At 40.9% G+C, this 24975-nt stretch overlaps 1 protein-coding gene across 2 annotated transcripts in view; it reads right to left on the bottom strand.

Annotated features, from left to right (window-relative positions):
• Positions 1–24975, bottom strand: part of RCAN2 (regulator of calcineurin 2) — a 260187-nt gene that overhangs the window by 10550 nt on the left and 224662 nt on the right. For both annotated transcript variants that reach the window (XM_057699325.1, XM_057699326.1), the window contains 2 exons: positions 12044–12217; positions 7319–7490 (listed from right to left, as the gene is read on the bottom strand). In XM_057699325.1, the coding sequence (XP_057555308.1) occupies positions 7319–7490; positions 12044–12217 (346 nt within the window). The remainder of the gene's footprint in view (positions 1–7318; positions 7491–12043; positions 12218–24975) is intronic.

The raw sequence follows: 24975 nt of genomic DNA, 5'->3' as shown, positions 1-24975 counted from the left end.
TCACTATGCTGTACTCCTGAAACTAATATAATATTGTAAATAAACTATCCCTCAATTAAAAAAAAATAGTTTGCTTATCTTCTGAAGGTTTCCCTCTAAGACTGGATTAGGGGACCATTTATCTTCATTCTCTCCTGAGTCTTTTGGGACCTGAAGGGACTTCCTCGGGACAACGGACTGAGGCTCTGAATTAGTGGCTGAGACAAAGGAGTGGAAACCTGGGCAGAGATAAAGGACCAAGGGAACCAGAGAGGGAGAAGGTGGGAAGATAAAGAGAAACCAGGGAGACAGGGGGTCCGGAGCCTGTGAGGTTGGGCTTGGGCTTTGGGGATGAGAGGAAAATGCAGACGTGAGGAAGGGAAGAGCACGTGGATTGGCCATAGAATCAGGAGGTTCTCCAATCTGGGAATGAGCACCCTGTTCTTCCTTTTCCAAAATTAGCGACCTGGCTATGGGAATACCTATGCGGATGCGCACGGCGCGCCTGCGCACACACGCCCACGTTTTGGTCCCATGTCTTTTCTGTTTTTCTACAACGTGCATCTTTTACATGTGAAATAAGAAAAGGAAATATTTCATATTGCTGCTCAATAGTGATTGAGGGCAACTGTGGAAAATTTGCTAAGAAGAAAAGCCCCCTTAACCTTTGTTCCCCCAAGGAAAATTCTTTGAAAGGAAGCGGAAAATAAGGAGAGCATATCCCGTGCTCACAAATCTGCGTTCCTTCCCGGGGCGGGGAGGTGACATGCAGAGACTGTGCTAAATAGAACCCTGGGACTGGCTGTTTTATTTGCTTTTCCTGTCTGTGATCAGAATAGAGCAATTGTCGAACAAGAACTGGGGCTTAAGCTATAGCCATCATACTACAGGGACCCCAAATATAGATGTTCATCTATAGTTTGAAAATGGAATTTTCTTTACCTTGGAATCAATGAGCCTGGAATAGAAAATGTTTCTTCCTTATAAGTGACACGGATTAATGAAATCTATTTTCCGTTCAGGGAGAAACAATGTATACGGAGCAGCAAACCAGCAAAATTGCTTTACTATAGCATGTTTTGATGGAGAAGAATTTGGAAAAAAATCTAAATATAGCAGATGTAAGCAACTTGAAACTCGAGCACCATTTTAAGCCCTCCTCTGCAGTTAACTAAAATTGATCTCTCTAGCAAGAGCTAAAAATAGCAGGAGCTAAAAAGGGACCAGACAATGACTTTCCATATCTCTCCCTGCAGGCATTTCCAGTGACAATGAACTTGACCTTCCAGAGCCATCCTAGAGAGCAGAATAGGCTGGCATTTCACATTCCACCTCTGACTGACCAGTCATCTAATGTCACGGACATCTCTATTTTGCCATTTTGCTGATGAGTACAGATAAGCAGTTTTGCTGGACTGGGTTTTGTGTTTCCTATTTTATTTTACATCCAAAAAGAACGTAGCACTATACTCTTTCTGGAGTCAGGAACAACAGGCATTATAAAATAAACAAAAGAAAATGTCCAATTCATTCTCCACCAGGAAAGCTCATCTTATTTTGTCTAGGGCATTGTTAAATGAGAGGTGTCTGTAAATTCACCAGGGGAATTAACATAAATGTAGAAAGCTGCTTTTTTTTTTTTAAATTGAAGTATGGTTGATTTACAATGTTGTGTTAGTTTCTGGCATATAGCAAAGTGATTCATATATGTATATACATATATGATTCATACACACATATATAATCTTTTTCAGCTTCTTTTCCATTATAGGTTATTACAAGATATTGAATATAGTTTGCTGTGTATAAGTAGGTCCTTGTTGTTTACCTATTTTATATATAGTAGTGTGTATCTGTTAATCCCCAGCTCCTAATTTATCCCTCCCCCCCACCTTTCCCCTTTGCTAGCCATAAGTTTGTTTTCTATGTCTGTGAGACTGTTTCTCTTTTGTAAATAAGTTCATTTGTATCATTTTTTTAGATTCCACAGATAAGTGACATCATATGATATTTGTCTTTCTCTGTCTGACTTACACTTAGTATGATAATCTCTAGGTCCATCCATGTTGCTGCAAATGGCATTATTTCATTCTTTTTTATGGTTGAGTAATATTCCATTGTATATCTATACCACATCTTCTTTATCCATTCATCTGTTGATGGACACAGGTTGCTTCCATGTCCTGGCTGTTGTAAATAGTGCTGCTATGAATACTGGAGGTGTACGTATCTTTTCAAATTAGTTTTTGTCTTTTCCAGGTATATGCCCAGGAGTGGGATTGCTGGATTCTAGGTAACTCTATTTTTAGTTTTTTAAGGAACTTCCATACTGTTCTCCATAGTAGCTGCACCAATTTACATTCCTACCAACAGTGTAGGAGGGTTCCCTTTTCTCCACACCCTCTCCAGCGTTTATTATTTGTAGACTTTCTGATGATGGCCATTCTGACTGGTGTAAGGTGATACCTCACTGTAGTTTTGATTTGCTTAGAAAGCTCCTGTTTTATACAGACCTGTCCTTTAAAAAGAGCAGAGGATGGTGAATTCTGATCCATATGTCCTGCCTGACATTAAAGAAAAGCATCAAACTTGCCTGAAAGAGCCGATGCTGTGGATATGTTTTAGGAGGCGCCAATAAACAGAGAAATGAAATTTGGAGGAACAAATGTCTAAGTTCTTTTGTATTTTTAAAATGTCCTTTTGCCACAATCTGGAATTTCTTCTGGAGAAATTAATTTTACTCTTCAAGAGATCTCCCTGGTATGTGAAACTTTGCACTTCTCAAGGCAAGGGTGTGGGCTCCAGGAATCCTTTCTGTTTCTCGACAGGGGCAGAGGGGCATATTTTGACTTACCAGTTCTGTAGCCTTGGGAAAACTACTTAACCACTCTGTGCCTCACATTCCAGCTGTATAAATGAGGAGGATAGCAACACCTTCTCATAGAGTCGCTGTGAGCATCAAATGAGATAATCTATATAGGAAGATGTTTAGAACAATACCTGACACAGTAAGCCCCATGTGTACGTATTAACCATTGTTTTTATTTACATTTTCCCCTAATTTACCTATTTTACTTACTTTCTGGATGAAAAACAGAACATATGGTCATGGACACAGTGGATTAAAATGTTTGAAATTGTGCCTCTCATATTTTCTGCACTATGAACTTGTTCTCACTATAATAAACCAAATGGAAAGATGCTTCTCCAGTGTTACATGGCTCTGGTCTCATGTTGTAACATCCCATTAAGGATTTCAAAGGATCTCAAAGAAAACCCACAGACTGGAGTCTGATCATGGCCCCTTTGTGACTGTACTGTTCCCTCCATGCTTGTTTCAAGAGCCTCTTAAGAAGTTCTGGGGAGCACGAGTTGCCCCTCTCTGGAAGAGGGTCACTAGTGCTCCTTTCTTAAAGAATGAAGTGCTGTTTTGCCCCTTCCTGTCTGAGCTGAGGCCTGTGTCATCATCTCCCATCTATCCTCCATGAAAGGGTCTAAATAACGTACATCACCGCCTTCCATGGGCAGTGAGATCTGGCAAAGCTCCCACAAGCCAACTGGTTTGCTGAAGTGATCCCGGGCCTGAGGACCATCTCATCCCATATCCCTGCTCCGAGATGCTCTTTCGTTAGAGTTACTCTTCTTCAGCATCCTTAGATTTCTGCATCCCTTCTCAGTCACTCCCCCCGACCAATTTAGCACCATTAGTCACTCCTCTGAAGGAAGCAAAACGCCATTGCTTTGATCATTTGAGTTGCATTTCTCTGCTCTCATTCTGATTTATTTTTCTACCCCTGGAACTGAGGTAGTCATCCTTAACATGGAATGACTTATAATTTGTTACTGAAATGATTCTGCCTAGGGATTAAAAATGAATTTTACTAAATCAATTTGTTTTCAAATGGAAATGATAGAAATCCTCTTGGTAGAGAAAACATTAATTTAGTGCTACCTGACTCAGTCTGGCTAAAGCCATCAAACAGCAACAATTTGCCAATGAAGAAATTATCTCTAGGGGGTCTGATCTATTCACACATTCATTCATTCAATACTTATTGAGCATCTACTATGTGCAAACTGCTATCAGACCCTGGGAATACCAAAGTGATTAAAATATGCATCCTCCCCTCAAAAAGCAGGGGAGACAGAAAGATGAACAGTAGAAAATTACCACAAAGGAAAGTGAGCATTTGTGGAAAGCACCAGGAGGAGACTGAAGGAGTAATTCCTTGCCTGGGCACCTGGTTGGGGAGGGGGCAGAGGTGTGGGTGAGGGGATGCAGGCTGTGGCCCTGCTCTCTCATCGGTGCAGCTGAAACAGCACCCAGAGGCCCAGGCCTCTACTAGAACCTCTGTATATTTTGAACTCAGTTGTTGGATATACGTCTTTCATCTGTGTGGGGCATAGAAGGTTCAAGGACACGGGAAAAGGACACGTGGATAACTAAATAAAGAGAAACAGCCTCAAACTTCTGGCAAGGAATGGAGAGAAAGATAAAGAGAAGACACCCAAACTGCAGCTGCTCTATGGTGCACTGATAGCAGTCATCTGTAAAGAACAGGAGACCCTCCATATTTGCTCTTGCACACACAGTGCACAGATCTTCATTTGCACACTTATGAGACCCTGGGTTAGACTTTCTGGAAGTTATGATGCCGTCAGAGACAATTGTCAGTGCGGGATTGGGATAAATGTTCTGCTCGTGTCAGAGCAGAGTCAGCCTAAAGTCCACCCAGACAGCCAGGATCCTTAACAGAGGCCACTGGATCTGGTCAAGCAGTGGTCAGAAGAGTCAGGCTTGACATTTGTCTCTGCCCCCAACCAGCTGTGTCACTTGGGCAAGTGTGTTCACCTCTCCACAGCTCAGTGATCTGATCTGTAAAATGGGGATATTACCTCTGTGTTGACTGTACAGCAGGGCACTTCAAAACTGGTAGATTTATTTGGTAAGGGAAGGTGAGGCTCATAGGTTAGCTGCACAATTAAGGCAAAAGGCATGAATTTTTAACACTGTCGATAAATTATTCACAACTCTAAAAAGAACCCCCTTTCTTCTGCCTCCTTAAGACTATTTCCTTCCTACTTCCTCACTCCTCTGTACCAGGCTCTGTGAGTTCCCCTTCTGAGACCTGGTTCCCACTGCTTCCACCACCTCTCCCTCTGTCCATCCCAGGTCACACTGGTTCCTGGCGGCGCACCCCCAGACCTGGGACTCGGCCCCATGAGCCAGTGATGGTGTCTGAGACTTGCCCTTATCTTGCCTTTGCATCAAGCTTTGAGAACATTAACTATAAATGAATTTTCTTTCTGGCTTTGGATAAAAAAATGATTTGAATTTACTGGATTACAGTGAGTGGGCCAGAGGCCAGCTGGGATCTGAAAGTCTGATTTAGCCTGGACCTCCTTTATAAAGAGTGAAGCAGAAGGAGTACTGCCTCAGAGGCCCTGGTCCTGTCACTGGCAGGTCACTCCCGTCCCCTTCTTGGGGCCCTCGGTTTCCCCTCCCATAAAATGCAAGTTGGCCAGAGACTCCTAGGCCCTCTAGCCGGGACTTTAGTGATTCTATGTAGAGCTCTGTTTGCTGACATTCAAAACAGCTGTACAAGGTGTTCAACTGTGTTCTTGTTAATATCTTGCTGATATCTGCTTGGGCGTCAAAACAGCAGCCCCAAGGATGGCAGCTTTCATTGGAAGTGTCCTGAGTTATGGGGTGAAATGGGTCACAGGCTTGACTTGAGCAGACCTGACTTACTTTATACACATACCAGACATATGGGAGTGCATATGCTTAGGAATCCTGTCTGTGGACTAGACTTTCCAGGAAATCACATTCCATAAACATCTCTCTTATTGTTATATTGCTTCTGTCATCAGCCCACCTTAGGAGTTAGAAACCTACTGCTTCCCAGGAGTTGAAACCAATGGCTATTTTAAAGGCTCTGAGGAGCTGAGTGACTGGACAGTGATTACGAAGAAACCCCCAAAGACCCTGCCGCCCTTGAAAGTGCTGACATCTAACTTGAAGGCTACACATGGGGCAGCCAGTAATTCTCTTGCGCAGAGTAATTATTAATCGAATCAGCCTCATCCCAATCTGAAGACCCAGTAGGATGATCAGCTTTTCCCGAATTGCCTGGGAATTTCTTGGTTTTAGCATCACAAGTTCCCAGGAAGCCCCAAGTCTAGGTGAACCAGGAGAGCAGGTCACCCTCATACCCAGGATTCTTAAATTTCAGTGCAAGAATCAACACGTGTGCTTATTGAAACTGCAGATTTCTGGGGCGGGAGATTCTGACACCAAATGTTTTTCTGACCACACGAAGAAATACTGATAAGAGCTTATTATAAATTTATCAGCTCTAGCATTTGGCTACCAGTGGTTCTTGAACTCATCTGCACATCAAAATCACCTGGGGAGATTTTTAAAAACACTAATGCCTAATTTGACCCAAATCAATTAAAGTAGAATTTCTCGGGGTGTGATCAGCCCCCTCGCACACGGGGAGAACCACCAGTAGAGAGAGCAGACACAATGACCATTATTTACCTTTGGATCTTTGGTGCCTAAAACCTCAGCTGCCACCTGGTTTTGGCCCACTCACTTTCCACCACTTCCCCTCCTGCTATAATACAGGAAAACTACTTTGGAGTTCCAGGTGGCACCATCTGCTGAAATTGAGGACAGTATCACTTCTAGGTATAAAACACAAGCTTTTGGATAAGTGCGTAGGAGATATGTACCAGAATGTTAATTGCAGCTTTGATCGTAATAGCAAGAAGCTGGAAACCATCTAAATGTCCATCAACAAGAGAGTGGATGAATACAGAGTGGTGGTGGACTCGCCCAGTGAAAATGAGAGCATCCAAGCTACAGGTACCAACACTGGGACAAAATAACCATAGACTTTTCTAAAGTTAGAGGCTACTATAACTGGCTTCTTGGGGACTTAGAGGCTTCACTTTGGCAGGTAGATTGGCTTGTAGCAGAGGATTCCTGGGCACACCCATGGTAGTAATAAAACAAGGTTGCACAGCATAGAAGCCTCGTGTCAGCTGGTAGAGCTCATTTTGCCTGCTTTGCAAACTTAAAATATCTGTATTGCATCCAGAAGTTGCATGGACTGACATTTTCGTGCCAATTCCCGAACTGCTTTTGAACAGGTACAAAGTCTGACACTGCATTTTCATTTATCAACCCTCTGGCTGTCCAGATACAGCAATCAATCTATTTGAAATGCAGATGTTACCGCGAAACCCAGGATTTCAAGATCGTTCATCTTGTTTGGCTTTTCTAAGTTGCTGACAAATGTTTATTTTCAAGAAGGGCCACAGAGCTTACCTGGTCCTAGTTTGGCCACGGCATAGAGGAGGTCGTAGTTAAGGACTGGCGTGGCATCGCTGATGGGCTGCCAGCCGACGGGAGGAGAGGCAGGGGGTGAGATGAGAAACTGTTTGGCGGGCTGTGGTGGAGCCAAATGCAGTTTGTCTCCGTCTGTCTCTGGAGTCTGAACCTTTCAAACACAGTAGAAATGAAGACACATTATTCATTCTGGCCTCGGATGTGCCATGTTTTTCCACTAAGATGCAGAGCCTGGCTTTTAGCCTGTGACAAATGAACCAATGAGCCAGGCTATAATAATAGTGACTGCTGACCACACACCACATGCTCAGTTATCTTATTTGATCCTCAGATAAGTGGATCTCAACCTTCAGCCGCATAAGAATGACCTGGGAAGCTTACTGAGACAGACTGCTGAGCCCCACTCCTGGAGTTTCAATGCTGCTGGTCCCCAGACCCTTCCTTTCCTTCCCTTCTTTTTCTCTTCTCCCTGTGCCTCCCCTTCCCCTCCCCTCCACTACCCCTTCCCTCCTCTTCCTTCCTCCCTCCCTTCCTTCCTTCCTTCCCCCTTCCTTCCTCCCTCCCTCCCTCCCTCCCTCCCTTCCTTCCTTCCTTCCTTCCTTCCTTCCCTCCTTCCCTCCCTCCCTTCTTCCCTTCCTATCTTTGTATCTCCCTCCTCTCTCTTTCTCTTTTAACTGAGGTGATATTCATATAACATGAAATTAAACCATTTTAAACTGAACAATTTCAGTGGCATTTAGTACAAGCCTAATGTTGTGCAATCACCACTTCTATTGAGATTCAAAGTGTTTTTTTCACCCCAAAGGAAACCCTGTACCCATTAAACAGTTACTGCCATTTTTGCCTTCGGTCAAACCATGGCAATCAACAATCTGCTTTCTGTTTTTATGGATTTACCTATCCTGGACATTTCTTATGATGGACTTATAGAATATGTGATATTTTGCATCTAGCTTCTTTCACTTAGCATAATGTTTTCAAGATTCATCCATGATGCATCATATATTAGTACTTCATTCCTTTTTATGGTTGGATAAGATTCTACTGAATGGAGAGACTACAATTTGTATATCTGTTCACCCATTTGTGGTCAACTGGGTTGTTTCTACCTTTTGGCTCTTGTGAGTAGTGCCAGTCTGAGCATATGTTTTCATGTATTTGCTTGAGACCAGTTTTCAGCTATTTTAGATATATTCCCAGGAGCGGAATTGCTAGGTCAGATAGTAACTTTATGTTTTACATTTTAAAGAAGGAAGTAGGGTTTTGTTTCGTTTTTTAATTTTTAATTTTTTAAGAACTTTTCTTGAGATATAATTGACATACAATAAACTGCACATATTTAAAGTGCACAATTTGATATTTGTTTTCTTATTGGTAATGTATATATGGCAATCCCAATCTCCCAGTTCATCCCACCCCAATCCCCCACCACCACTTTCCCCCTCTAGAACCAAGTTGGGTTTTAATAGATGAGAAAACTGAGGTTTCTGCAAGTCACACAAGTTATTAGCAGTGTGGGATTTGAACATGACTTTATTTTATTTTATCGTGGTAAGAACATTTAACGCGAGTTGTATCCTCTTAACAACTTTTTTTAAGTGTGTGACACATTATTACTGACTACAGGTAAAATGTTGTACAGCAGATCCCTATTCATCTTGCTTGACTGAAACTTTATGAATGTTGCTTAGTAACTCCTTCTTATTCTTCCTCCCCCACCAGTCCCTAGTAACCACCATTCCACTCTTTGAGTCTATGCACTTGACTATATTAGATATCTCATATAAGTTGAATTATGCAGTATTTGTCCTTCTGGCACCAGTTTCTTTCACTTGGCATAACGTCCTCAAGGTTCACCTGTTTTGTCCCATACTGTAGAATGTTCATACTACCTAAAGTGATCTATAGATACAAGGCAATCCCTATCAAGATCCTAATGGCATTTTTATACAGAAATAGAAAAAAAAATTCTAAAACTCATATGAAACCACAAAAGACCACAAACAGCCAAAGCAATCTTGAGAAAGAGGAACATCACACTTGAATTTCAAAATATATTGCAAAGCTACAGAATCAAAAAGGTATGGTACTGGCATCAAGACAGACATATAGACCAATGCAAGAGAAAAGAAATAAAGCCATGCATATAGGGTCAACTAATCTTCAACAAGGATACTAAGTTTACATAATGGGGAAAGGATAGTCTCTTCAACAAATGCTGTTGGGAAAACTGGATCCCCATATGCAGAAGAATGGAACTAGACCCTTATCTTACACCACACAAAAATCAACTCAAAATGGATTAAAGACTTAACCATAAGACCCAAAACTGTAAAACTCCTAAAAGAAAATATAAAGGAAAACTTTCATGACAGTGGTCTTGGCAACAACTTCATAGATATGACACCAAAGGCATAGGCAACAAAGACAAAAATAAACAAGTGTGATTACATCAATCTAAAATGCTTCTGGCACTTCCCTGGTGGCACAGTATTTAAGAATCCTCCTGCCAGGACATGGAAGCAACCTAAATGTCCATCAACAGATGAATGGATAAAGAAGATGTGGTACATATATACAATGGAATACTACTCAGCTGTAAAAAAAAGAGTGAAATTGGGACATTTGTAGAGTCATAGATGGACCTAGAGACTATCATACAGAGTGAAGTGAATCAGAAAGAGAAAAACAAATATCGTATATTAACACATATATGTGGAATATAGAAAAATGGTACAAATCAACCAGTTTGCAAGGCAGAAATAGAGACCCAGATGTAGAGAACAAACATATGGACACCAAGTGGGGAAAGCAGGGGTGTTGGGGTGGGATGAATTGGAGATTGGGATTGCAATACATACATTACTAATAAGAAAAAAAAATCCAATTGTACGCTTTAAATACATGCAGTTTATTGTATGTCAATTGTATCTCAATAAAAGTGCTTAAACAAACAAACAAAAAGAATCTGCCTGCCAATGCAGGGGGCATGGGTTCGATCCCTGGTCTAGGAAGATCCCGCATGCCTTGGAGCAGCTAAGCCCGTGTCCCACAACTACTGAGCCTGCGCTCTAGAGCCTGTGGGCCACAACTATTGAGCCCACATGCCACAACTACTGAAGCCCAAGTGCCTAGGGCCCATGCTCTGCAAGAAGAGAAGCCACTGCAATGAGAAGCCTGTGCACTGCAATGAAGAGTAGTCCTAACTAAAGAAAGCCTGCGTGCAGCAACAAAGATGCAACACAGCCAATAAATAAATAAATATACAAATAAATAAATAAAATAAAATTGCTTTAAAAAATAAAATACTTCTGTACAGCAAAGGAAATAACCAACAGAGTGAAAAGGCAACTAGGGAATGGGAGAAAATATTTGCAAAATATATATCTGATAAGGGGTTAATCTCCAAGATATATAAGGAATTCCTATAACTCAAGAGTGAAACAACAACAACAACAACCACCAACCCTAATAACCTGATTAAGAAGTGGGCTAAGGTCTTGAATAGACATGTCTAGAAAGAAGACATACAAATGGCCAACAGGTAAAGGAAAAAATGATCAACATCACTAATCATCGGGGAACTGCAAATCAAAACCACAATGAGATATCACCTCACACCTGTCAGAATGGCTATGATCAAAAAAACCAAAAGACAACAAGTGTTGGTGTGGATGTGGAGAAAGTGGAACCCTTGCACACCATTGGTAGGAATGCAAATCAAGCAGCAGCAATATGGGGGTTTCTCAAAAAATTAAAATAGAACGACCATATGATCTAGCAATTCTACTCCTGGGTATTTATCCAAAAGAATTGAAATCAGGATGCTGAACAAATATCAGCACTCCTATATTCATTGTAGCGCTATTTGAAATTGTCAAGAAGTGGAAACAACCTAAATGTTCATGGACAGATGAATGGATAAAGAAAATATGATATATACATACAATCAAATACTATTCAGCCTTAAAAAGAAGCAAAGTCTATGTTCATTTCATTGTGTCATCCTGCAGAGTCCAAAGGTGGAAATGATCCTTACAGACGACTAAGAGATGGATTGAGGTATCTAATAATGAAGTGAAGACACTAATGAAACATTATGGACATTGATTTTCTCCTTCTGTGGACCTCATAAACATTGCCAAGAATTACCTTTTTATAATAGCCAGAATTTGTCTTTGGATAAAACAAAACACAAAATTGATTTCCATATGTTTGTAACTTTTTCTCATGGATGTGAATCACTGGAAAGTTTTACAGTCCATTAAAATTGCCATATAATTTAAGTTTTAATTATAACCCTGGTGGTAAGTTGTGATCAGAGCATTCTTATTACAAGTGCTAGCTGGCATTTATTGTGCATTTACCAAATGCTAAGCACTTTAACACTCAATAATTCATTTAATCCTCTTAATGACAGTGTAGGGAGTATGTCATCATCCCCATTTTACAGATGGGGAAACTGAGGCCCAGTGAGGTCATGTAACCTGCTTAGATTAGAACCAAGACTGTCAGCCCTCAGAACCTGCTTTCTAAACCACTATGCTGTCCCTGCCTGGGAATCATGATATACGTTTATTTCTCAGTGAACTAATTATAGACTACACACCAATCTGAAAGTAGAAAGGGCTCCATTTACGTTTTGAAAAGGTAAAAAGAAATAATGCAGGGTAAAAGGATTAACTTTGTAAAGAACGATCTTACCTGTGCAAAGTAGAGTTTTAATTTTTTCCCTCTGAACTGGGTTTCATGAAGCTCTATCCTGGCTCGAGCTGCAGATTTGGGATTGCTGAAGTTTATTCGGACACGTCTGAAACTCTTAAATAGCTGGAACGTCACACAGTCATCATAAGTCCGGAACAGACCTTCAAATTTTTCCTGATTAAAAAAAAATACAGAGGAAAATCCATTGGTCATATATCTTGTACGATGCCAGGTCTGACAAAAACAAATAACTAAGTAAATAAATAGGCTCTTCCTAACATAAAATTAAAACAGAACACTGTAATGTATTTTTTTTTTCACCTGTTGATCTGTTACCAGGTGTTAAACGTGCCTGTGGATTCTGTCAAAGGACTCATAACCTGTGCCCAGGGATTGGTAGGGGGGGACCAGTGAATGGGGTTTGAAATGCATGAAAAACCTGACAAGTATGCCAAGGGTAGAGTGTTTCAACATATATGTGTTTGTGTCTGGGAGAGGGAACATAATGGTCATAAGATTCTCAAAGGAGTCTATAATCTCCAAAATAGTAAATCTACTGAGTAAAGCATATGGTGGACATTGCTGATGATTACCAAGCTTGGGGACACTGTTCTTGCCTACATATATGGGAGCCCACATGACCCAAACCCTTCTAGTCAGGCAGTGCTATGTGATTAGTTCTGGTCAATGAAATGGATACAGAAAGCAGACAAAAAGCCCTCGAGAAAATTTTCAGTATCTTTCCCTGAAGATGCCATGTGCTCCAGATGGTAGCATAGTCAGAAGTAGGATTATCTGCAGCCTGGGCCCCTGAGTGGCTCTGTGGAGCAGAAATATCTTTTTCCCGACTCCCACCCCGTCTTATAGCCGAATTTGCCTTGGCAAAGGAAAAGAACTCTATTGCATTCAACCACTGAGCTTTGTGGATTATTTTATGTCTGCAGCACAACCAAGCCTATCACAATACAAAGCAATAATTTAAAAATTTTGATTCGATACAGATTTCAATTCGGCTGACCAAATATCTATTCAATGCTCACTGTGTACAAAGGATGGTCTTTAGGTGTTAGGAGGATACAGAGATGAGGGTCATATTGTTTTGAATCTCAATGATCTAACAATCTAAGGTGAGAGGCAGACACAGACACAAGAGAACACCTGCAAGAATGGGGAAAGACATAAAAGGAAAACTAGAGAATTAAAACAACCTCACATATATATTAAATACCACATATCTAGTTCCTCTTAGCTTAAATAAAAGATCCTATTATGAGTAACAAAACCAGTGCATGTCAAGTTACTCTGTGTTTTTAATGGAGAAATTGCCACTAAGGAAATAACTTCTATTAAAAGAAAATGCTGATTCTTTTACTTCTACAGTAAAAGGTATTTTGTCATAAGAGTAAGTGCAAGTGGGAATGAAGATGCATGAAAGATTAATACTGCAAGATTCACTGCATTTGGATTTATATGGGACCTAAGGGATCATTAACTTAGCCTTTCCCGCTTCCCCTCCATCATTTTACAAATCAGTGCCCTGAGGTCTGAAGAGACAAGGACCCATGGTCACATGGGCTGTTGTTGGCAGAGCCAGGACCAGAATACAGAGATGCTTTCAATTACATCAATAATTACCCTGCTAGATTGAGAGGAATAGATCATTGCATTAATAAGAGCAAGAGATGGAGAGCAATAAGCTGCCCCAAGGCTCCTGTGTGACCACATCTAAGAGAATCAACAAGGAGATGTCGGGTTAGAGAACCACTGCCCTCCCAGGCTGCATGGGAAGAGGAACTCAGGTGTCCGGCAGGGTCTTCCTATCTCAGTTTTTGACTAATGTGTGCACACACACTTGCTCTCCCTCTTTTTTCCATATGTATGTATGTATGTATTCTTTTCTTTTTTTATACATATAAGAATGTTTATTGAAACATTGGTGGCTGTGGCAATTTTTTTTTAAAGAATTTGAATGTCATGAATAGGGAAACTTTTTTTTTCTTTATGTATTTTTTTCACATTTTTTTAATTGAGTGAAAGATTATTTACCTTCTATGGTGCTTTACAATTTTCAAAAGTTTCACCCACACGATTTCATATTGCCCCATAATAACCCTTTCAAAACAGTTTTTTTTTTTCAGTTTCATGATATTTGTGGAGAAATATGAGGGGTTCTTTCTTCCCTTTTCAAGCTCTGTTCTTACTCCTCTTTCCCTATTACGAACAAAACAGGAATCTTTCCTTTTTTGTTCCTTGAGTAGTTTTTATTCTCAACTCTCAACCTTTGGGATCAGCCGACTCCCAGGCCTAGGGCTTCAGCCACCGGTCCCCAGTCCTTAGAAGCCACCAGGGGCTTTCTAGGGAATTCCTTCCCAACACTACTGTGTTTTCCTGAACAAGAATCTTGGTGAATACAATGCTTCCTGGTTCCTCAGGACAGGAATGTGGTTTGATTAATTTGAGAATTTTCAGAAATGGGAGGAAGTAGGAAATTAAAAGCTCTTATGTCTATGTAGAATATCATATCTTTCAAGACAAAATCCGTGGGTTTCCTTGTGGCTCTATGTTTTTCCATTTCCAGTGTGGGAGTTTCCTTCCCATCCCCTCCCCATGACCTCAGTGTAGGCATTAAGACCAGCCTTGGAAGGGGAGGTGTTCTGTTCCTTGGAGTCTAATTCCTTGAATTTTTTTTTAATTAGAGTATTGTTGGTTTACAATGTGTTAGTTTCTGCTGTACAATGAAGTGAATCAGCTATATGTATACATATATCCCCTTCCTCTTGGACCTCCCACCCCACCCATCTAAGTCATCACAGAGCACTGAGCTGAGCTTCCTGTGCTTTATAGCAGGTTCCCACTAGCTAGCTATTTTACGCATGGTAGTGTATATACGTCAGTCCTAATCTCCCAATTCATCCCACCCTTCCCTCCCCGCTCCACGTCCATTCTCTATGTCTGTGTCTCTATTCCTGCCCTGCAAATAGGTTCATCTGTAACATTTTTCTAGATTCCATATATATGCATTAATATATGATATTTGTTTTTCTCTTTCTGGATTATTTCACTCTGTATGACTGACTCTAGGTCCATCCACGTCTCTACAAAGGACCCAATTTCATTCCTTTTAATGGCTGAGTAATGTTCTATTGTATATATGTACCACATCTTCTTTATCCATTCATGTCATTGGACATTTAGGTTTCCATGTCCTGACTATTGTAAATTGTGCTGCATTGAACACTGGAGTACATGTATACTTCCCAATTATGGTTTTCTCAGGGTATATGCCCAATAGCTTTTTCTTTTATGTCTTCTTTATGCTTCACATCTCAGCTGTTTGGCCTCAAGAGCCTGTATTAGTAGAAAGGAATCCAGGAGGCCAGGCTTTCGGCTCAGGGCAGGGGTGACATGAATGTCAGATGTCAGTGATGACTGCAGTTGTTTTCTCCACTACTGTACTCCTCAAAAGAGGGCTCCAAAAAAAAAAAAAAAAAAAAAAAAAGAGGGCTCCAGGCAGTTACAAGCACCAAGCTGGAGATGGCCAGTGACAGAAGCCTCTTTGATATCCCTTGTTTTGGATTTAGACCAAAAGAAAAAGAGGTCTTTCACCAGAACTGGGATGCAGCCCAGGGCTCAGAGACCAGGGTTTTCACTGGCCCATCTGGGACCCATCTCTATAATGATAATAAAAATAAACAACTAATTTTTACTTGGCTTGTCCTCTCTGCACAGGTCTTTTGAGAACTTGTAGGGGCGGGGGTGACAGCTGGCCAAGCATTGGGAATTTGCTGGCTATCTCTATTTTTTTTCCATTAGCGACATGACAAACATTTCATTTGCTGAGGCAGCGGGATACCAGAGCAAACTGGTGAGAGGCAGCTCCAGCACAGTGAACGTGCCAGGTGTACTCTTAGGCAAAGCAGTGACTTGATCAGAGCCAGCCCCAGGGGTCCTCCCTGCCTTTACAGCAAATCTTCTATGGTTTTGATCCCCAGGTTCCCACCAGGCACATGGTAATATTTTCCTGACCTTTGGCTGCCAGTTTTCTCCAGCCTGGTACCCCACAAACCCAACTAGTTAATTTCTCAATAGTCAATCTCTTTTTAGCTACTGGTTTGAATAAAGCTGTACAGCAGAGATCTCAAACTCTGGTCTCTGGACCTTGCTACACACAAAAATGATGGAGGATCCTAAAGAACTTTTTTAAAAATTTATTTTATTGAAATATGCTTGATTTACAATATTGTGTTAATTTCTTCTGTACAGCAAACTGATTCAGTTATAAATATACATACGTTCTTTTTCATATTCTTCTCCATTATGGTTTATTACAGGATACTGAATATAGTTCCTTGTACTATACAGTAGGACCTTGTTGTTTATCCATTCTATAGGTATTAGTTTGCGTCTGCTAACCCCAACCTCCCACTCCATCCCACTCCCACCCACCCTCCCCCTTGGTAACCACAAATCTGTGAGTCTGTTTCTGTTTTGGAGATAAGTTCACTTGTGTTATATTTTTGATTCCACATATAAGTGATATCATATGATGTTTGTCTTTCTCTGCCTGACTTATTTCACTTAGTATGATCATTTCTAGGGCCATCCTAAAGAATTTTGTTAATGTGGATTTTATCTATTTATATTTATTCTACTAGAAATTAAAACTGAGAAATTGAAAAATATTTATTTATAAGTTCATCTCCAAGTAACAATCATAAACCCTGTATGTCAAAATTATCTTTTTATGAAAAATAATTGTTTTCCCCAACAAGAAAACATTTAGTGAGAAGACTGGCATGATTTTACAATTTTGCACATCTTTCATTTTTGACTTCATAGAGGAGACCTAGAATCTCATACCTGCTTCTGTTACCTGATGCTGCTTTGCCTGAAGGGTCTTAAGAGAAGCTGGCCTCATCCAAATATGTGATTGGAAAAGGGAGGAGTAGTTTAATAGCCTTTCAAAAATTGTGAATATTCTTCCTTGATACTTCATCAAAACTCAAACAAGTGGCAGTTTCTTAAAGTCTACTGCAATTTTGAATCTAAAGCCATAATCAAGTAACATTTTTATTTGATTATATTAAAGTCCATTTATCTATTTTGCACCTTTAGTGGATTTTTTGCTCATGCAGGATTCTATCATAGTGTACAGCAGTCATCTGGAGAATATTGGTTCCTTCAGTTATGCAGCATTTCCAAATGTTGACACAATTCATTATACAATTATCAAAAAAAATCACATTCAATAATATTTCCACCTATCTTATCAAAAAGTCTTTCGATACTGGAAAGCTGTCAGATCCCTGTTGGTGGGTACAAGTTTTCCAAAATTCTAATTTTTGCTCGACAGTATGTTCATTACCATTGGCAACAGACACTGATGGTTATTTTCCTTCAAGTAATGCACTCATTCATTTTTGATAAAGTGTCTGCCTAATATCTACATCTGCATAACTATGGTTTGTCTGTTAGTTGTTCTTTCTGTGTTCCAGGAGAAAAATAAGTATCTAGTGCAGCTTAGAACATCTTAGAACATTTTCTCAAGTCACATGTTGTATCTTGGTATGCCACAGTATTGCTTTCTGTGTACTTCCCATTTCATTATTGAGATTATTAAAAAGGCATTGCTCAAGAATAAAGAGTCAATAAAATGAATTACTTTTATTGCTTCATCAAGGACATTCTGAGTTAAACTGGTATTTTGCTTTATTACACTCTTTTTCCTTTTTTATTTCTTTTAACTGTCAGTGTATGGCTGTGAAGAAAACAAAAATACAAATACTCGTAGGACAGTTTGGTGTCACTGCATTGATTCATACCAAAGTACCAGCAGTTTTAACCACTCTTGCTTTCGCACCATGGGTGTAAATGTCAACACAGTTGAAAAAGCAAATAATGTCTTGGTATTATTATGGAAATAGTTTTGACCTCGCGGGAGATGGTCTTGGGAACTCCCCAGAGTCTGTAGACCACCCTTTGAGAACTGCATGATAGGATCTCAGAAAAAGTAAGGATTTAGTTGGCATGGGGTGAAGACAAGGGGTCTAGGGAGAATCTTAAGAGTGCAACATGATGGAGGTCAAAGAATGGTCTGCCTCCACTTGAGTGATGCCCAGGGGATAAGTGTTGTCACGAGTAATCTAGGATTTGTTATGGGGAGGATGTGGAGGAATTATTTTAGAACACAAATTGTACTCGCAGAAAAATTAACAAGGGGCTCTAGAGAAGAAAGTGAGAGAGGCTAGGACAGGGGTTAGTAGGAGAAGAAAGACCAGAGCTGAAGAGTGGGTCTGGATGAAGACATGAACACAGGGGAGGATGCTGGGTCAATGGAGGGTATCCTGAGAAACTGTCACCCTTAGCAGGGTAGACAAGATAACCAGGGTAGACAAGATAAACAGCAAGAGATAACAAGAGCGTGCAGGTCTGGGGTGCTTGAGGTCCAAACAGTAATCTGATATTTTTACCCTCATCAACTTTTATCAGCTTTATCCTTCATATAGCAAGAACTACAAGGTACATATAAAGACATTCCAGGTAGTATGCCTGAAAATTGTGAAAGTGGCTGCTTACCAGAGAATGTAGATCCAGCCCTAACTCAGGCCATATTTGAAATCAAATAATCCTATGGTTTCAAATATGAACACTTTGGGATTTTAAATTTTTTACCTTTACATATATTTGCTTTCCTTGAGTATTCTGGACAGTGTGGAGGCAGGTATAGGTGAATTGCTACCAATGGAAGCATTTATTGCTTTCCCTGGAGAAGTTCACTGCAATTTTCCTTGAACTTTCTTACTTCATCTCTGTTATAATTATTCCTTTATTTATTTTTTGTGTCCCACATTAAAAAAAGGCTTATAAAGACATACAGAACAAAATAAACTAAAATGAAAGTTGGGTAGAGAAAAAGAGGAACACAAGAGTAGAAAGATAAATTGAAGCCAAGAAGGAGGACTCTTCAGAAAAGGTGAAAAGCTTCTCATAGAGTCTTGACCGTTTGCCATGGGTGGGAAAACATTTTGCCTCTAATTTTTCTCAAAGCCTACATGATACGGTAATCGTCATCAGTTATGCAATTCTCAGGGCCAAGAGGATAAAGATGAGCCTGGCCTTAAAACCAGGCAGACGGATCTGTCCAGGGTCCTCATAGAGAAGCTCCAGTGATGTAGAGAATGCTGTCCTTAGAGGTTACAGAACACAGACCAAGTAGCAGGTGATTTATTATAGTTTCCAATCAAAATGAAAGCAATGATAATTTTTTAAGTCAATAGCCTTTAACAGCATCCTCAGGACTTAGGAAGTACTCAATGGATTCTACCTGATTGGTGATACAAAACCCTAAGGTATTTTATAGACTATTAGAATGTTGAAATATTACCTTCAGTTTAATTCTAAACCAGACAGGCTGTGGATAAACAATATCGTCTAATATATTATCTCATTAAATCCTCACTAAGGCCCTTTGAGGGAGAGTTGGAATTACCAGTATCCTTGAGTAACACATGAAAGCCAAAGAAGTAAATGACCTCTGCAAAGTCACCCGACTAACTAGTTAGCCAAACCAGAACTAGTAAGCTCAAGTTGTTTATACTACAAATATATCATGGATGATATGCTAACAAGTGAAAAGTCTGAAAAACCAAAATGAGAAAACCAGTTTTCCTTGTCCATCCAGAAGAACAGTCCTGTCCTTGAAAACGTGGCTGCCAGAGAAATCTAATGGTACACTTACTGTGTTCCAAACGATGCTTTAGGCCTTTATATATTTTTTCAATTTTCTCACTTACGATCCCTTTGGGTATAAATTATCTTAATAAGAAATTCAGCTTCCCTCAAAATCACAAGGCTCTCATCTGTCAGATAATACCTCCCAGAAACTGCCAAAGGATGAAACAATTCATTTAGGTTTATCACCTCTCACTGGATACTCCAGGTGAACCCTGTTCAAATCCCATGTTTAAGGATCATATTGGATTTTATAGGCGGCTCAGGAGGGCCTCCTGTCAAAAGGACTGTTATTGTAAACCTTCCATAATGCAGACTCCTTACGTGAGAGGCATAACCAGGCCTGTGTGTAGGGATTTTTTTCATTTGGTTTTTAACCTGTCAGGATTTCTTAAGCCGGGCAGACGTATGTTAAATCATGCTTTGTTCCCGTTTGTGGTCCTGATACTACCTAAATAAAAGAATCATTGTGAAAGGAGACTCTCAACCCTGCCTTGCTGATAAAAGAAGTGGACAGACCTCATGTCACATAACGGCTCAAAAAAAGATAATTCAATGGTAAAGGCACAAAAGCCTTTATCCCTTTTCAGTGGAGTCCTTGTGAGAGACGAAGATCCAGACTCCAAAAGGATCTGCTTCTTCCTAAAGCCTCATGCATTCATCACATGCCTCTCTCGGCAGAATGCTTTCTGTGGTCTGGGTGTGGTTCTGTTCTTTCATTCCCAGTGGAGATCCTAAAGTTCACGGAGGCTGGATAACCTTGCCATGCGAGCGTCCGTTTTTACTTTTCTTTAGTTAAGAAAGTCTCTGTGTCCCTGCTTCTACTTTGCTGCCATCCGTGCATCTAGACTTGGGAAAACAGAACTCCCCAAAGAAAACCATAATCCCAAAAGAAACATGTACCATCATGTTTATTGCAGCACTATTTACAATAGCCAGGACATGGAAGCAACCAAAATGCCCATCAACAAATGAATGGATAAAGAAGATGTGGCATATATATACAATGGAATATTACTCAGCTATAAAAAGGGATGAGATGGAGCTATATGTAATGAGGTGGATAGAACTACAATCTGTCATACAGAGCGAAGTAAGTCAAAAAGAGAAGGACAAATATTGTATGCTAACTCACATATACGGAATCTAAAAATGGTACTGATGAACTCAGTGACAAGAACAAGGACGCAGATACAGAGAATGGACTGGAGAACTCGAGGTATGGGAGGGGGCGGGGGGTGAAGGGGAAACTGAGACGAAGCGAGAGAGTAGCACAGACATATATATACTACCAACTGTAAAATAGTCAGTGGGAAGTTGTTGTATAACAAAGGGAGTCCAACTCGAGGATGGAAGATGCCTTAGAGGACTGGGGCGGGGAGGGTGGGGGGGACTCGAGGTGGGGGGGAGTCAAGGAAGGGAGGGAATACGGGGATATGTGTATAAAAACAGATGATTGAACCTGGTGTACCCCCCCCAAAAAAAATAATAAAAAAACACAGAACTCCCCAAACTCCTCCAAAACTAAGAAGCTGTACAAGGGCTAGAAACTGGAATGACCTTGAAATAGGGGTGAATCTAAGTATTATGGAGCCTGAAGCCTTTTCAACTAGGGAAGCCCTCTCGAAGCAAAATAATACAAAATTAGGCACGAACTTGGAATTTGTTTTAGAATGAGAACAACAACAACAAAATTCGTGAGGAATAACTTCTGCAAAATTTACAAACTATATATGACCACAGGAACATGTGGCAGGGCCCCACCAGGGCCTTGGTAGAGACCGATGCAAGTGAGGGGCCCTTAAGCTGCAACTTCACTCCCTTCCCAGGAAGTAAGACCGAGAGAATGACAAGTCACCTGGGCCATCACCAAGTAGTCAGGAGTCCTGGTTTTCAGAACAGCTAAAATACAACGCTTATGTAACTCTCAGCTGATGACGTTCATTTTCCTAAATGTCTGAATCACCAGGATGAAGCCAAGAAACTGGAATCTGCAAAGTTTCAGTCCGTGTCTCATATTATAGATGACTGAGTCCCCACCTCACTTGAACCCACTTGGTAAATACCCAAGATGGAGGCCTGAGAAGGAGGAACAAGGAAGGGGGTTGCTTGGACCCTGTCCTGCAGCTGCTCAATAAGGGGTGGTAAGTGCCAGATGGAGGACCAAGAGGGGAGCCTACAGGTGGCACAGTCTGCATGCCTAGGACCCTTGCACAGCAACTGCCCACACTTTGGGTGAGTGAGACCCTCCCAGCACCTGAATGCAGGGCTTGTTCTGGTGGGTCTCACTGCCCCTACCAGTGAGACCAAGGGGCTGTGGAGCCTGCCTGTGCCAAGCAAGATACCCTTTGTGGATGCCCACATGCTTCCTTCCTGCCCCAGGATGCTTGTAAGCTCCCCAAGGGGTCTCTGAATACCTAAGGAGTAGCGGGGAGGAGCACCCTCACCTGTGCTGGGGATGGGAAGGGGTTAGGCCAGACAACCCAGACCTCTGAGAGAGTGGTTATGAGCACAGATGTCTGTCACATGCCATAACGTTGGACATCTCTGCATGGTTATAAATACAAAGGAAGCATCCGACAGGCCTTTCATAGCTGCTACATTTCAGTTTACAGTATCAATGAACCTGCCTTGGTTCAGGACCTTTGCTGAGAGTCAGTGACTGCCACATTCTTCTCTGGGCCAGCAACTCCTCTGATCGTTAATCTGCAAGAACACCTGTGGCTATCCTCAGCCCTGAGTAGACACAGACTCTAACTGCGCGTGCATCACTGATGAATTGCACGGCCCCCTTTACAGCTTACCCAATCATGTGAGGGGACACGAATGGCATTCTAAATTCATTTAAAAATTGATTATCAATTAGAGATTGATAAAGAGAGGCAATATAAAAAGCCATGTTACTAGCACAGACTCTAGACCCACACTGCCTAGTTCAAAACCTGGACCCAGCATTTGTGCAACCTTAAGCAGTTTATTTACCCAGCACCTCAGTTTTCTTATCTGCAAAATGGGATAGTAACAGAATCTACCTCACAGGGCTGCTCTGAGCATTAAGTGAATTAATATAATTAAGTTAGCAAGCACGATAAGTTTACTCAAGCTGTTATTATTATGATTCCCACATCTGAAGATAATGTTTTGTTTATATGTCTATATTTAGCCCACTGGCTCTAGCTGTACAAGTCTCCCTATACCTAAATCCGAGTATACAAATATATCTACGCTCACATCTCTCTATGCTTATATCTGTACGTGTACCTGTATCTAATCCTTAAAAGATTAAGAGCAATTACAGGAAAGCCCAGAGTGACAGCTCATATAGAATTAAGTCTAATTATACTAACGTGATTTTACTGATGCTATTATCTACTTAAAATGTAAAGCCCCAATTAACCATCAAGATTTCTTTCTTGGCTGCTAAGCTTTAAAAGTTTCCTTTAAAAAAACCAGCATGGCAAATTAAATAATTCTAAGGAGGAAATCAACTGGGTAATTGCCTTCAATCTTTCCCTTTGGAAATCCTGCACCATCAGCAGGGGCTGAGGCTCAGAGAGACAGTGAGTAAACTGCAAAGACACCAGCCACTACTGGAAATATCTGAAGCTCAGATGAATAGGAGATTCATTAAGCCCGTCCCACCTGTCTCCTTTCACCTGTCCAAACGCACCTCAACTATCTTTCAGATAAACCCATCTCCAGAACTCTAGTCCCCTTGTTCAACTGTTGCCTGGACATTTCTTTTGGGATGTTCTATAGGTGCCTTAAACTTCATGGCTCTAAAGCCACAATCTCTGCAGGGAGACCTCTAAGTCTGCTTCTCCTCTCTCTCAACAAATGGACCCCATCAACTCAGTTGCTCAAGCTAGGAAGCTGGATGTCATCCTGGTCTTTTCCCTCTCTCATCCCACATCACAGCAGTCAGCCTGTGTTCACGCAAACTTCCAGCATCTGCTCTTCATCCTCACCAGCTCCTTGGTTTGCCACAGCATTGTGGTGGCTGCCCTAGGTCCCCCTGGCTTCAGTCTGGCCACCCTCGAATCAACCTTGAAAGTGTACTGCAAGACAGGTCGTTCTAAAGGAGAAAATTCGGATGATATAGCTCTTCCATAAAAATTGGTGGCTTCACATATCTTCTAAGAACATGGCGTGGCTTAGCATGAAAGACCCTTTATACAACGGCCATCATTCACCTGCAAATCTCACATTCTACCCTTTGCCTCATCTGTCCTCTATACTCCAGCCAGATTTCCACTTATAGGTTCCCAAAGGCAGGCTATTCTGTATACCCAAGCCGTCTCTCACCTGCTCTCTCTTCTGCCTGTGACACCCTTTTCCTTCAGATAACTTCTTTTTCTCCCCTTTATTATTTTTCCAGTTTTATAGAGACATAATTGACATATTGCACATGTTCAAGGTATACAACATAGTGATTTGATAAACACATATTGGAAATGATGGTTTAGTTACCATCCATCACCTCACATAGTTACATATTTTTTTCTTCTTGTGATGAGAACTTTTAAGATCTACTCTCTTAGCTACTTTCAAATACACAATACAGTGTTGGTGCCTACAGTTATCACGCTATATGTTCCATCCCCATCCGATGACTTCTAACTGTCTCTCAAATCCCAGCTTGGGTCTCGTCTGAGAAATCCTTCCTGAATCCTACTGAGGTTTTACACAGCCTTCCATGGTGCTCCCATAACACAGTTATATAGTTAGGGAGGGTAACTGCTCCCTCGTGAACTAGACTACAAGAACTTCAAGGGCAAGAACAGTTCATGTTTTTGTCCTGTGTCCTTTGCTCACGGATTCATTATTGAGTGCCAACTGTATACCACGCAGATGGCTGCACTATGGGATGGGCTCACTTGGTAATGAAACAAAGCAACATGGATAGTATCATCCTCCCCTCCTCCCCCTGCTACCTTTTGGTGAATTTTTTTCTTCTCGTCAAAGCTACTTTCAACAAAACCAACAGATGTGTACCGAACCCATGGATTAAGATCCTCCACATTATGAAGTAATAGGAAAGCCCAAATCAAATTCTACACATTTCTTTCTTGACATCTTCCTTGACCCCTTCCCCTGACATACTCTTCTTCCCTCTAGGTTTAATCTCCGCTTTCTTTGCTTATTTAAAACACTATGAATCTCTTTTCAGAATAATGGATCATCAAAGAGTGTGTTCACAG

This window comes from Hippopotamus amphibius, chromosome 11 (genome assembly GCF_030028045.1).
Source record: "Hippopotamus amphibius kiboko isolate mHipAmp2 chromosome 11, mHipAmp2.hap2, whole genome shotgun sequence".
NCBI lineage: Eukaryota > Metazoa > Chordata > Mammalia > Artiodactyla > Hippopotamidae > Hippopotamus > Hippopotamus amphibius.
The sequence above is the reverse complement of the archived record's forward strand: the minus strand, read 5'-3'. Positions and strand labels throughout refer to the sequence as shown.